Source organism: Oncorhynchus keta, chromosome 17, assembly GCF_023373465.1.
Source record: "Oncorhynchus keta strain PuntledgeMale-10-30-2019 chromosome 17, Oket_V2, whole genome shotgun sequence".
Classification (NCBI taxonomy): domain Eukaryota; kingdom Metazoa; phylum Chordata; class Actinopteri; order Salmoniformes; family Salmonidae; genus Oncorhynchus; species Oncorhynchus keta.
The window spans coordinates 27724909-27739833 of record NC_068437.1 but is presented as its reverse complement, the minus strand read 5'-3'; the positions used below and the strand labels follow the sequence as shown (position 1 = coordinate 27739833).

Below are 14925 nucleotides of genomic sequence, written 5' to 3'. Positions count from 1 at the left end.
TCACTATGGTTGGCAGGTGTTACAAAGAACAAGTCTGAGCTCCCCCCTGCATTCCTCACAACAAGGGGGAGAGAGGCCTTCTCATCAAAGTTTGCTTTCACTCCCCACCACCACTCTAGTTTCTTACCTCCCAAAGAGGAACAAGTATGTGGTCCTCTGGAGCACACTGCACAAAACAGCTGAGATCAGTGATTGTGAGGACAGGAAGCCAGCCATCATCCTGGACTACAACCACAACAAAGGAGGCGTGAACAACCTGGACAAGATGATTGGAACTTACAGCTGCAGGAGGATGACTAACCGCTGGCCCCTGGTCATCTTCCATAACACCATTGATGTGTCCTCGTACAATGTCTTCATGATATGGAACAAGATCAACCTTACCTAGATGCCTGATAAGTGGAACAAGAGGAAGGTGTTCCTGGAGCAGCTGGGAAAGGCACTTGTAAACCCACACATTCATAGAAGGGAGCGCCTTCCCCGCACAGCAGCCTCTGCAGCGCTTGTGTAAGCTGTTCAGGGGTTGAATGTTGTCCGGATCCACCTGAGGCCGCAGCTGGGGCAGGCAAGAGGAGGAGATGCCAATTCTGCCCCGCAAAGAAGGACTGGAAAACAAATACTATGTGCTGCACATGTGAGAAATACATCTGCAAAGTCCATCCACACACACTTGCATACTGTTCTACATGTGCTAATTAGAGTTGATTGATTTATGTTCTTTGCATTTTTGTTTTGTATCTATTATCTTACTTTATTCTTATTTATTGTTATTGTTTATACACCTTGTGGGTGGGGGCAATGGTTAAACAAATGGGAAAATACTATTATTTTGTAGTTGAATTCCTCATTGTACAGTATATACGAATATATCACTATGTTGCCAAAAAAGTTAGACTTATTTTTTCCCTTCAATAAAATGCATTCAAAACTACTTTAAGTTACTTTCTTAGGCTATACAAGTGCTATCTCTTGCTAAAAAAATTATGTTTACACCTATTCAATACCTTTAGCAAAAATAATAATACATCTCTTCTTTAGTATGACAGGTGTGTTGTAATAAAAACGAGTGGTGTCCACTGATTAAATGCAGTCTTTCTGCATTGTGAAGAGGGAAAACCCAGATATTCACCAGGTTTGTGATGAATGACAGGTTGTTTCTTCATGCAAAATAGATTTGGGGTTTAAAAATCAATTAAGCTTCTTTGTTTTAGGGGTTTAGTGACGGCCTGTCATTTTTGACCCTGAGGACAAGGGGAGTATACAGAATGTTAAGGCTACACAAGGGTTAAAAGGATAAATATTCAACATTGGCCAAGCTGTCAATCCACCATGACTTCTGCCGCATTTGAAACAACTGGAAACTCGGAACTTGGAAATCTCAGACTTCAGTGAGTTCAAGACAACTGGGAAAAATATCTCCGACTGGGAAATATGTTTTGAACGGTCATCCAACTTAGAATTCCAAGTCGGCAACTCGGGCCTCTTTCTAGAGCTCCGACCTAAAGATTCCTGACATCATGATTCTACCTTGATTCTACCAGAGTTCTCGGTTGTCTTAAAAGTACCATAAATACAGAGAATGTCAGACTTTGATGACAAAGTTTGATGACAAAATCTGCCACGAAGGACCACCACGCCACCTTCCTGTTCAAGTGGACAAAGCACAACAAGGTGAGTCCAAAAATATATTTTATGCTGCTGCATAAACGATGCAATATTGCCAGGGAGATATGTATACCGTAGCTAAGAAAGTAATACTAATTGTATGTTGTGTAGTAAGCTGTTAGTAGCCCCTAATAATTGTTTCACATTTCCCCTCATAAATTAGCCTACTGTTCTGACTTGGTGGTGCACATTTAGCCTATAGCCTGTTTTAGAGAAATGTCATCATTGAATATTGTAAGAGCTTTCATTGGCTGCTTATATGCCCCCTTTATTTATCCTATGATTCTGACTTGGTGTACAGGGAAAATACTGTAAAAACAGCACATGTTCTGAATTCTGATACTGTAGATTGCAAAGGTGCTGAGCAAATAGTTATATTGTCTCATTAATGTCTTAATCAATGTCTTAATGTCTTAATCAAAATTACGGATTGCCTCTTATCCACTCGTCGTCTCCTTATGCCATAGTTTGTACATCTCAATTGTCAGTAGAAACCACATTTGTCTAAGCAAGTCAGCCAAATCAGCTATGTTTTTTTTAAGCCAGTAATTCGCTGCCAGACAAGACCCCGCTGATAGCCAGGTGTAGCAGTGGTAAGGTGTTGGGACAGCTTTATGCAGGCCCTAACAGTTTGTGGGCACCGTTTGTCAACATTATAGTGCAATTAATGTAATGTTTATTGTTGTGTAGTGGCTTTGCTGGCATGCATCACATTAATTATTTTTTTGACCCACCAAAATGTACATGCTTAAATCGCCACTCCACATGACTATCTGACAGAGAACTGTATCAGGCTCCTGAGGACCTGACAGGAGCATGTGAGCAGACGGTGAGAGAGAGGAAGGCATGGGAGGAGGGGCATGGGAGAGACCTGAGAGAGACCTTTAGAGAAGCTTGGGAGGAGACGCCTGGGAGGAGAAGTCTGGGAGAGGCCTGGGAGAGGCCTGAGAGAGATTGGGAGGAGAGAAATGTTATGAAAGGCATCCTGGATTATGATTAGCAAATTAGCAAATGGCAGGTCAGGGAGCAGTCCATTATTCAATATCTAAAAGCTCATATGGAAATATGAAACATAACACTCACAACAATAAACAAAAAGGTGCACATTAACCAGACACATCATAAATTGTATGGGCTGTTTTATAGACTAGACAATCAAGAAATTTTGTTTTGGCCATAAAATACCTTTGGCCAATCGAAACAGCGACAGCTTGAGTTTTTGAAGAGCCAGGAATTCCATTCAATGGCCTCCAACCCCATTCACACATGCAGACTGCATGGTCAATGTAGCATCAAAGCACAAACAATGCACACTGAGAAAAATGATGAAACCATTACATTTTCAATCTTAATTAGATATTCTTCATCTAAGCCCATAAAAACTGTGTCACAGTAAGATACATAAAAGCTTCTAAGGAGTGGAGTACAGAGGAGTCTTTGACGTTGAGAACAGCATTGTGGGGGAGAGGGGAACTGGAAAACTGGGTCAGGGGAACAGTTGGACAGGACTGTGGTGTAGTAGTAAGTGGGATTAGTGACCTCATCACCAGTATGCTCCAATAACATTCAGGGACTAAATAACCTTATCTTATCTGTTACACTTTGAGTGGCTACAGTTTGTCCATCGTTGGGACTTCTACATTGCCTTGGGATATCCTGACTAAAGTGATCTCACATTTTGGCAGTGTTAGAAGTCACCGTAGCAACAACTGAATGTTTAAATGTAACCCCTCCTGTCCCCCTGCCTGCCGTATCACCAAGGAGACAGACCCTAGGACAGTCTGTGCAGCACCCTCTTGTGAAAATTTCCCCAAACATTTCAGTCCTGCTTTTCTTTAGGGAGAGGAGGGTGTGCTCTAATGCTTCTCTTTACAGGGCAGTTTTTGCATGGAATCATCCAATCATCCAATATTGTCTCACCACATGCTTATTGGATTGTTCAGTGCTAGCTACAGTAAAGATCCCACATTTGTAAGGTCAAAAATGATCTGTCACTAATGTTGATAAGATCTCAGCATGACATTGCTTGGGACACTTAACACAAAGAGCTGAAGAGAGAAAAGATATCAGAATAAAATACTAAGGAGTAACCTAAATTAGTGTCCCTGAATCTAATTATCTGTATGGCAGTTCTGAAAGGATCCAATTTAAACATCCACTGACCTGAAAATGAGAGTATCTATCTCAATTATCCTCCATGGAATTCTATTCAATATTTCCAGCAGTTCACATTCTTTAAAAACTATTCCCAACACATTATCAGATTCAGACTCCAAAGCAAACTACATTGGTTTAAATTAGATAATATAGTTGCTCTTAAACACATTCTGGTCTGAAAGCTCACGTAAGTGCGATACAAAAATACAAAACATATACTAACGCACACTGTATAATTAGCTATTGATGTGGGAAGGTGTACTGCACCATTGACAACCATCTGGGTCTTCGTCAAATCACCATTTAAATGTATGAATAAAACACAGATTAACAATAAACAACACATTGGGTTCCCTGGAAATTACACGTTTCTTCCTCCAATTAGAGAAAGACTGTACAAAAGACTCAAGCACTGAATATATCACACGTGCTCTCTTTAAATGAAGAGCAAAGTTTCTGTAAAAACTTCTCTATGTGGGCTAAAAAATGTAGTATTCTGATATGACTTTAAAGTGCTATTTTATGCCGTTTACCAGAAAATGGCATCTTCTTTCTTAAATGCAGCTCATGAGTAGTGATGAGGCTGATAAGCACAGGAAACTGTGGAAAGCACATCCTATTTTTATTCTATGAAAAGCCTGAGCTTGGAGAAATAAAGTTTCTGAGAAAGCCAAATAATGCTAGATGGTTCAAACCCCCACACGCATGCACACACACAATTAACACAAAGTAGCTTTAAGCATGCACATTCTCCCTGGATTTGGTTGAAAGTATACAGTATGCTGCATATCAAACACAATCTACTGCACATCTTGGCATTTACACCATCGTCAGCCAAGAAGCTGCAACTTACTAAGGAAAAAGCACACCAGCACTGTGTTTTATAAAAAATAATTGCTGCTTCCAGCCTTCATTTCTTGGTTCTTTACGTGCTCAGCTGGTACAGCAGTCCCATCCAGTGTCAAGCAGGGACAGAGTCTGTAGATGCAGCGATGCAACATGCACTCAAGGCTTTTGTGTTGCCATGCAGATTTACCTAGGGGCTTGACAAAACTTTTAAAAGGACAGCAAACAGAATACACAACCTGAGCAAAGAAATCCCATTCATGATCTTAAATAATATATTGGACAGGACTAAATTAGAATAATGTTCAAGTCTTGCTTTAGACCTGAAGACACTGCTTTGATTTTATCGCAGCTCAGTAAAGTGCCTTCGTTCTGTGCTGTTGTGAGTCCTACCTCAACGCTGAGACTAGCTCCATCTGGACAACTATTCTCCCTGGGATGTGTTGATTTTTACCAGCAAACAGCACACTATGACACAACACCTCTCCAATAAAGCAATACAAGATGTTATGGATAAAAACAACCACATATAGACAGAGATAGCTATTGGTTTGCAATTAGAAATCCACCTTCAACACACCTTGTTGCACTCAAATGTAACTAAATGGAGAGTGTAGCTGAATACAATGAGAAGACTGAGCCACTGATGTAGCAGCAACAAAATGGGGCTTTACAAACATGCAATGATAGGTCAGAGAGCTTGTGATGAGGGTAGAGGGAACACATGGTCTAGACATGGCCTACTTTCACTCTCACCTCTATCATACAGGACAAAAAAAAGGACTCCCATTTAGACAGCTGAAACAACACCCGTTCAACTGTGTGTTCATCAAGAGAGGTTGCTTGAACAGAGAACAATTCTGGAAGAACACTCTTGAAGAGTGTGTGTATTTATGTAATTATTACTGTGCCTGTCTGTGTGTCATACATACACAGTACACATACAGCTGTCTACCTTCCATTTCTAATCCTCTCTTATGCAAAATCACTACAGCCTGGCTGCCTTCGCTTGTCTGCTATTCAACTGTGACCTAGAGATGTGAGGAGCCTTGAAATTCCCAGCCATCACCAATGCTGTGATACTGCATCAGAGGAAGAGGCCTGGGGCAAGTCATTTCGAAAAACCCGACCCTAGGCAACAGTGACTACCCACTGGGCACACACTGTTGAATCAACATTGTCTTGACGTAATTTGTCAACATTTTGTGACGTGGAATCAACAAGGAAAATACACTGGATTTGAAAAAAAGTCACCAAGCAGCTGTTTTCATCTCATTTCATCCAGCGTTGTAAACATTAAAATTAGGGTAAAAGTTCAACATAAATATATTGATATAACAACCTTAGTCAGGTTAAGTCAATCTAATTTCAACATAATCATCAGAACTATGTATATGTTGAAATTGCAATGAAAATTCCATGTATAAAAGTACAAATTCTTGTTCATCCTATATTCAATGTACACTGAGTGTACAAAAAATTAGGAACACTTCCTAATATTGAGTTGCACTCCCTTTTGCCCTCAAAACAGCCTCAATTAGATGAGACATGGACTCCACAAGGTGTCGAAAGCATTCCACAGGGATGCTGGCCCATGTTTACTCCAATGCTTCCCACAGTTGTATCAAGTTGGCTTGATGTTGTTTTGGTGGTGGACCATTTTTGATACACATGGGAAACTGTTGATCGTGAAAAACCCAGCAGCATTACAGTTCTTGACACACTCAAACCGGTGCGCCTGGCACCTACTACCATACCCCGTTCAAAGGCACTTAAATATTTTGTCTTGCCCATTCACCCTATGAATGGCACACATTCACAATCCATGTCTAAATTATCTCAAGGCTTAAAAATTATTCTTTAACCTGTCTCCTCCCCTTCAACTACACTGATTGAAGTGGATTTAACAAGTGACATCAATAAGGGATCACAGATTTCCCCTGGATTCACTAGGTCAGTCTATGTTCTTAATGTTTTGTACACTCAGTGTATATTGGGGTCGTTGAAATGATGTTGAATTTCATATTGATTAGACATATTTCATTTGACCTTGTTTCAATGTTGATAGTAAAATGGTATACTATATATACAAAAGTATGTGGACACCCCTTCAAATGAGTGGATTCGGCTATTTCAGCCACACCCATTGCTGACAGGTGTATAAAATCGACATAGACAAACATTGGTAGTAGAGTGGCCTGTACTGAAAAGCTCGGTGACTTTAAACATGGCACCATCATAGGATGCCACCTTTCAAACAAGTCAGGTCATCAAATTTGTGCCCTGCTAGAGCTACCCCGGTCAACTGTAAGTGCAGTTATTGTAAAGTGGAAATGTCTAGGAGCAACAACAGCTCATCTGTGAAGTGGTAGGCCACACAAGCTCACAGAATGGGATCGCTGAGTGCTGAAGTGTGTGGCGCGTAAAAACCATCTGTCCTCGTATGCAACACTCACTACCGAGTTCCAAACTGCCTCTGGAAGCAACGTCAGCACAATAACTGTTCGTTGGGAGCTTCATGAAATGGGTCTCCATGGCCTGACAGCCATAATTGGACTCTGAAGCAGTGGAAACGTTGTCTGGAATGATGATTCACGCTTCACCATCTGGCAGTCCGACGGACAAATCTGGATTTGGCGGATGCCAGGAGAACGCTACCTGTGTGCATAGTGCTAACTGTAAAGTTTGGTGGAGGAATAATGGTCTGGGGTTGTTTTTCATGGTTCGGGCTAGGCCCCTTAGTTCCAGGGAAGGGAAATCTTAATGCTGACATTGTAGACAATTCTGTGCTTCCAACTTTGTGGCAACAGTTTAGGGAAGGCACTTTCCTGTTTCAGCATGGTAATGCCCCCGTATTACCATGGATACATACAGAAATGGTTTGACGAGACTTCCAAAGATCCAATCAACCATGGATGAATGAGAGTATACCTAGCTACACGCTGAAATGATGGTGCCCTTTGTTGAGCAAATCAGATGTCAATGTAGCCTACATAAACCCAACCTCACTCTGAATTTACTTTCACATACAGCTTGGATATTTTTTATTCACCCAGTCAGATAAACACTCCAAACAGCCTACCCGACGTTCGGAGGTATCTGCATGGTCCTAAAGCACACCGTTGCCTCATTTGTATAACATTCCAATGATAACACTGGGGGGGACAAAAATGCAATTTCAGAATGTGGGGGGGATATGTCCCCCCTGTCCCCAAGTGAAAGTTGTGCCCCTGGGCAGTGTAGTTCCTTTATGCCTAAAGAGTCTGTCATTGAAACCAGAATCCTACGGTCGGGATTTTGAGACTATGGGGATAGGGGGATGGCAGCGGCTTCAATCAAACTACAGGGATATATAATGTTGAGCACTCCCTTTCTCATCCCACAAATATAGAGGAAATATCCATAATTCATTGGAGTAAAACTTAAGGCCATGCATTAAGACAGATACAGTACTTTTCCCATCTATGTTTTAAGGACTTCCTCTTCCCTGGTTTTGACACAGAATTTTCTGAAGATGATGATAGTGAAGGCTGTAATGGCCCACCTGTGCATTGTAGATGTCAAAGGAAGGAGGCCATCCTGCTCCAGAGGCAACTCTGAATTTGTTAAACAGTTTAGGGAAGAGATCAGAGTGTAATGAAAACAGGTCCCCAGGGGGAATAGGATATGCGCAAAAGTGTGCGGGTGAAAGAAGTGAGCGGGTGAGAGATAGCGAGAGAGAGAGAGAGAGAGAGAGAGAGAAAGAGAGGGTGACCTAGTTACGCCTTTCACTGCTTCCTGATTCCAGTCTAGGTGTCCTGGAATCCTGGGTGTCTTTGGCAGGCTAGCAGCCTGGGAGAAAGGGCAGAGGAAGAATTAAATGAGGAACATGCTCTCTGGACCTCCACTGGCATGGCATGTCAGGTGTATTATTCCCTAGCCCAGTGGTTCCCAAACTGGGGGTCGCGACCCCATGTGGATATAAAAATGTGGTCTCAGGAGAATTTCCAAAATCCTGAAAAAATACAAATATATATACAAAAATATACATATTATAATATCGTCATTGTATCTCAAAATCCTTGGAATGTGGTTAACCTTAAAAAGCGAAATTTAAAATGTTCACATCTAAAATTCAACCAGAGAGCGTCCTTAGATCATGTGAAAAGGTCACACTTGACCGTTGCATTTGAATCCTTTATGAATGTGTCTCCATCTGCCATATGGACACATTGTATGATACACGGAGAGCAACTGACGGCAAAAGAGCTGAACACAGAACTATATACTGCAGCAGGTAACTTAGGTTGTAAACAACATCCGCTGCGTGCACACTTGTTCAGAAAAATATGTGGAGATATGGGATCAGAGCATTTTTTTTATTTAACCTTTATTTAACTAGGCAAGACACATTCTTACTTACAATGACAGCCTACCCCAGACGACACTGGCCAATTGTGTGCCGCCCTATGGGACTCCCAATCACGGCCGGATGTGATGCAGCCTGGATATGAACCAGATACTGCAGTGATGCCTCTTGCACTGGGATGCATTGTCTTAGACCACTGCGCCACTCAGGAGCCCATGACAGCATGACAATGTTCTATTTCACACTTGGTGGTTATCGATGGGGAGTGTTGGAAAGATTTTTCGCATTGAGAGAGGAACTGTTGTCATTCACAATGGATGTAAAAAGAAAAGAAGACTTGGTTGACTTTCTGTGTAAGAAAATGTGCCGCCTTGCCTATATGACAGACATATGGTAAACTGAATGAACTGAACCCAAGCAGGCAGGGCTACAAAAACATTCTACAGATGGTAACCGAATCAGTGGATTCAGATCAGAGGAAAGAATTCTTATTGGAGTCTTCCAAAAGCAAACCATGCCCCCCCCTTCCATCGGCTGTGCATGTTTCTAACAGAAACAGCATCAGTAAGGGTCCCACACAAGTGATGACTGCTCACCTACAATGCTTGGAATAGCACTTTGGGACCTACTTTTCAATCCATTTGACTGTGATTCTGGCTCAGAAGACATGCCGGTAAGTGAAATTGAACAGCTGACCGAGCTGTCATGTGACCGAATGATGCAGACAACGCATTCACGGGTCACACCGGAGGTGTTTTGGTTTCTGACTCAAAGCGAATAATACCCTGCCGTCTCCATCTGAGCATTAATGCGGCGTTCAAAATAACTGGGAACTCGGAAATCTTGGAATTCCGACTTCAGTGCGTTCAAGACAATAGGGGAACTCTGAATAAAACTAGCTCCGACTGGGAAAAATAGTTTTGAATGGTCATCCAACTCGGAATTCCAACTCGTGAACTCGGGCCTCTTTCTAGAGCTCCAACTTTCTGACCTGAAGATCACTGCCTGACCTTGTGATTTGACCTCACATTTTTCAGAGTTCCCAGTTGTCTTGAAAGCACCATAAAACTCATGCTACCCTTTGCCAGCTCATAGCTGTGTGAAGCTGGATTCAGTGCTCCCGTCTGCATTAAAACCAAATATCGATCCAGGTGACAGCAGAGATGAATTGGCACTGTCGACCACGCTCCCTAACTTTCAGAAGTTCCGACGCGACATGCATCAAGCACACCCATCTCATTAATGGTGGTGAGATATATTATGTCAAGTAATTTGCGACTGACTGTCATAGCCCCACATTAAAAGTATGTGATGGTGGATGGTGAGTTAAGAAGACAATCAGAAATACTATTAGAATGTTTTTCAATTGACTGCAATAGCCCCAAATAAACAAGTCAACATTGGCTGTTAATTACATCATTGTTTTCACATGGTTGCGATCATTTTCAGATATCAAAATAGGGTTCTGGGCCAAAAGGTTTTGGGAACCCCTGCCCTAGCCACATCATCACCAGTTCTTTTTGAACTGCTATTTTTGGTGAATGTCAGGAAACAAATCGCATCTGTGAAAGAGCTGTTCATTTGTCTCCCTGACTGTCACACAATTACTACTGCTTTAGACAAGAACTATCTGCAGATAAATTAGAAAAACATTCTCTGAAGATTGTAATTCCTCACTGCATGACTTTTTGGTCAACACATTCTGCAGTGCATTAAAAAAAATCTTACATTTTTGGCAGGCCATCCAATAATTTGGGCAGTTAACATGTACACTGAACAAAAATATAAACACAACATGCTACAAAGATTTTCCTGAGTTACAGTTAATTTAAGGAAACGAGTCAATTGAAATATATTTATTAGGCCCTAATGTATGGATTTCACATGATATGCATCTATCTGTGGTCACAGATACCTTTAAAAAAAGGTAGGGGCTTGGATCAGAAAACGTGTCAGTATCTGGTGTGATCAACATTTTCCTCATGCAGCGCGACACATCTCCTTCGCATAGAGTTGATCAGGCTGTTGATTGTGGCCCGTGGAATGTTGTCCCAATCCTCTTCAATGTTTGTTTGAAGTTGCTGGATATTGGCCGGAACTGGAACACTCTGTCAATCCAGAGCATCCCAAACCTGATCAATGGGTGACATGTTTGATGAGTATGCAGGCCATGGAAGAACTGGGACATTTTCAGCTTCCAGGAATTGAGGTGATGGCTGCAGATGAATGGCACGACAATGGGCCATGATCTCGACATGATCTCGACAATGATCACGACAATGATAACATCACGGTATCTCTGTGCATTTTAATTGGCATTAATAAAATACAATTGTGTTCATTACCCATAGCTTATGCCTACCCATACCATAACACCACCTCCACCATGGGGCACTCTGTTCACAACATTGACATCAGCAAACCTCTCACCCACACGACACCATACACACTGTCTGCCATCTGTCCGGTACGGTTGAAACCAAGATTAATCCGTGAAGAGCACACTTCTCCAGCGTGAGTGGCCATCAAAGATGAGCATTTGCCCACTGAAGTCGGTAACGACACCGAACTGCAGTCAGGTCAAGAGAGAACAAAAGAAGTAGCCAGCCAATACTCCAGTCCAGACTGCCAGAGCAGAGAATAGGCAGATACTTTCTGCTTCATCACTCCTCACCCCCATGACTTCAGCTCAGTCTCAAGGCACTAGCAAGAATACAAGGGCTGTTAATATGGCCTGTTTACAAGATGGGCCTTCTGATATCACTCTCACTCTCCTGGAGCTCTGAGATTCTATCTCCTATCATCAACTCTAGAGGGAAAAGGTTCTACAGCTGCACCATCGAGAGCATCACTGCCTGGTATGGCAACTGCTAGGCCTCCGACTGCAAGGCACTACAGGGGGTAGTAAGTGTGGCCCAGTACATCACTGGCTTCCTGCCATCCAGGAACTCTATACCAGGTGGTGTCAGAGGAAGGCCCTAAAAATTGTCAATGACTCCAGCCATCCTAGTCATAGACTGTTCTCTCTGCTACCGCACGCCAAGCGGTACCGGAGCACCAAGTCTTGGTCCAAGAGGCTTTAAAACAGCTTCTACCCTAAAAGCCATAAGACTACTGAACATCTAATCAAATGGCTACCCAGACTACTTGCATTGCCCCAACCCCCCTATTTTACACTGCTGCTACTCTCTGTTATTATCTATGCATAAGTCACTTTAATAACTCTACCCACATTGATATATTACCTCAATTACCTCGACTAACCAGTGCCCCCACACATTGACTCTGTACCGGTACCCCCTGTATATAGCCTCGCTATTGTTATTTTATAGCTGCTCTTTAATTTGTCTTTTGTTTGTATATTTGTTACTTTTATTTCTTTGTTTTGTAGGTATTTTTCTTAAATCTGCATTGTTGTTAAGGGCTTGTAAGTAAGCATTTCACTGTTGTACTCGGCGCATGTGACAAATACAATTTGATTTTATTTGAAATATATCTCCAACAGAGATGCATGCAACCAAAAGGGAAATGTTTCAGCAAGATAACAGAAACAAAGACTGCAGCTTTAACATTTAATTGCATCATACAGGTGTCCCTAAACCTGATTCATTTTTCCTTCTTCAAGATTTGTTGAATGTCTCAATGTGTTAAAAATAGTAGGAGCCCTCTAGGGATTTCCTCAGTCCAGGGGATAGCTCTCTCCACTAACTTCTGAGGAACGATGATCCACAGATGAATACACACACAAACATACTGTAATTGGTTCTGATCGACCCTCTCCCCTACCTTTATTTCAGGCTGAATATAAAACGAAGGATACATCAAAGCAAGACTAGCAGCAAACAAAATAAAAATAAACAAATACCTTACTCCTTCCTATCTTCCCTTACAGGAAATCAATCTCACTTTGATTTATACAGGAAATGTATCTCACTTTACTTTCTACAAAACATAACTTGTTTTATTATAATGATATGTCTACATATAGTAGTGAACTATATACAGGCTCATAACAGTTTCAGTAAACAAATTGCTCTTGAGCAACAATAAAATCCAATCTGAGTAATAATAACATTGAACTCTTAAAACTGTTGACAGATTCAAATATAAAACCTGAAAACTTTTGATCACTTTTCAAACCCCTACTTCCAGCGCTGTCATGATAGTGAAAAATAACAATTCCACTAGTAGGCTAGATTATGTGTCTGTTATAAACCATTTCCTATTTGCCATGTTTAGCCTATGTCAGCAACAAAAACGCCGATGAGGTCATGTGTCTGGTGGATTATCATACAGATGTACAGTTACCTATAGGACATCCTCTATGTCAGGGTTTCCCAAACTCCATCCTGAGGCCCCCCTGGGTGCACATTTCCCCCTAGCACTACACAGCTGATTCAAATAATGAACTCATAATCAAGCTTTGATTCTTTGAATCAGCTGTGTAGTGCTAGGGGGGAAAACTAAAGTACACCCATGGAGGCCCCAGGACTGAGTTTGGGAAACCCTGCTCTCGGTGCGCCAAGTCAGATGGCATAGACCAGAGTTCCCAACTGCCTGCAAGTGGTCCGCGGGTGGTTTCATTTGGCCCCCAAATTTTTCTGAGCAAAAAATAAACACAAATATTATTTGTATTATTGTTGGCCATAATAGACTAGAAAAACACAAGGAGCTCAGCTCCGAGTAATTTGTATTTAAGAAATCTGTTCCCAAGTACTCTCACGCATAATAGAAAGACACGTGATCGTATACAAACGTAAGCAAGGTTTGAAATGATTATGTTTTAGTCTAACATTATTTATGTTTGGGCTTCTTGCGGTCAATTTGCGGTCTACACAATTATTTTTAATTATGTTCCTGCGGCCCGACCATACGCGCAAGAGAACATCGGCCCACGTTGATGATCCCTGCACAGGCTACGGCAAAAAAATGTGTTAGAAAACAAGTTATTCACACTGCGATATATTCAGATCATGCCTATTGTGGGTCCTGCGGGATGCGGGCACTTTCTGAAGGGTCAGTGCAATCCAGAATTCTTGGGACATCCATACTCTAAAGCCTAACCTCATCCCTTACCTTAACCATTTTAAATGTTAACTTCAATGGAGGTATGGACCCTTGCGGTAGTAACATCCTGAAACACTGTGCGTGCTTTTCTATACAGCACTTGCCTTGCAATATGCTCTGCAGAGGGAAAACAGTTATTGGAAAAATATAGAGCACGTGACTGACCTGAATTGTGCATGTGTATTCCGTATCATCCAGGAGTCTGACGGTGCAGTCATATTCTCTATCCAGATTCCTGATGCTGCCACTCATTATTCGGCTCAACATCTTCTCACAGAATTGCTGGTCTGTGTCTAGGACCAGAACAATACACTAAACACAGCACAGAATGACTACATTTTTCGATCAACCAGACTAGCAGCAGCTGAAGATTCTACTGCCAAGACGCAGCATAGTCTATCCCATGAAGTTAACACAACACAGACACTGGCCACAGTGCGGAATCATTGAAATGACGCTCGCATCCAGATCCAGGAGCAAAACCGTGGCCGAACGATGGGTGACCATTCACCACTTGCAACCTGAGCTAGAGGGCGGTCCCTTAGAATAGACAGACGTCAATGAGAACCAACGAGAGCGATGTCCACAAAATGGGCAGAAGCCCTAAATAAGCAACACCAAAAATGAATATTTCATCTTTTAATTTTCTTAAGCCACCAATTGGCACAAGGAGGTCCAAAGGTGGTGTTTTCAGTCTCCCATGCATCCCATGTTTATGAATGTTTAGCGCCTCAAACGAATGAGGGGTAGCCCAACCAGACGCAAGATGGCGGTATTATTCATTTTAGGCTGCGTCGTTTATGACAAATGACTTAAAAGGAATAATACCACCATCTTGCGTC

General features: G+C 41.9%; 1 protein-coding gene across 3 annotated transcripts in view; it reads right to left on the bottom strand.

Moving 5' to 3' along the window:
- LOC118396735 (FERM domain-containing protein 5) overlaps positions 1–14568 on the bottom strand; it is a 117635-nt gene extending 103067 nt beyond the window's left edge. For all 3 annotated transcript variants that reach the window (XM_035791124.2, XM_035791126.2, XM_035791125.2), the window contains exon 1: positions 14249–14568. In XM_035791124.2, the coding sequence (XP_035647017.1) occupies positions 14249–14350 (102 nt within the window). In that variant the 5' untranslated portion in view covers positions 14351–14568. The remainder of the gene's footprint in view (positions 1–14248) is intronic.
- Between the last annotated feature and the right edge of the window lie 357 nt (positions 14569–14925).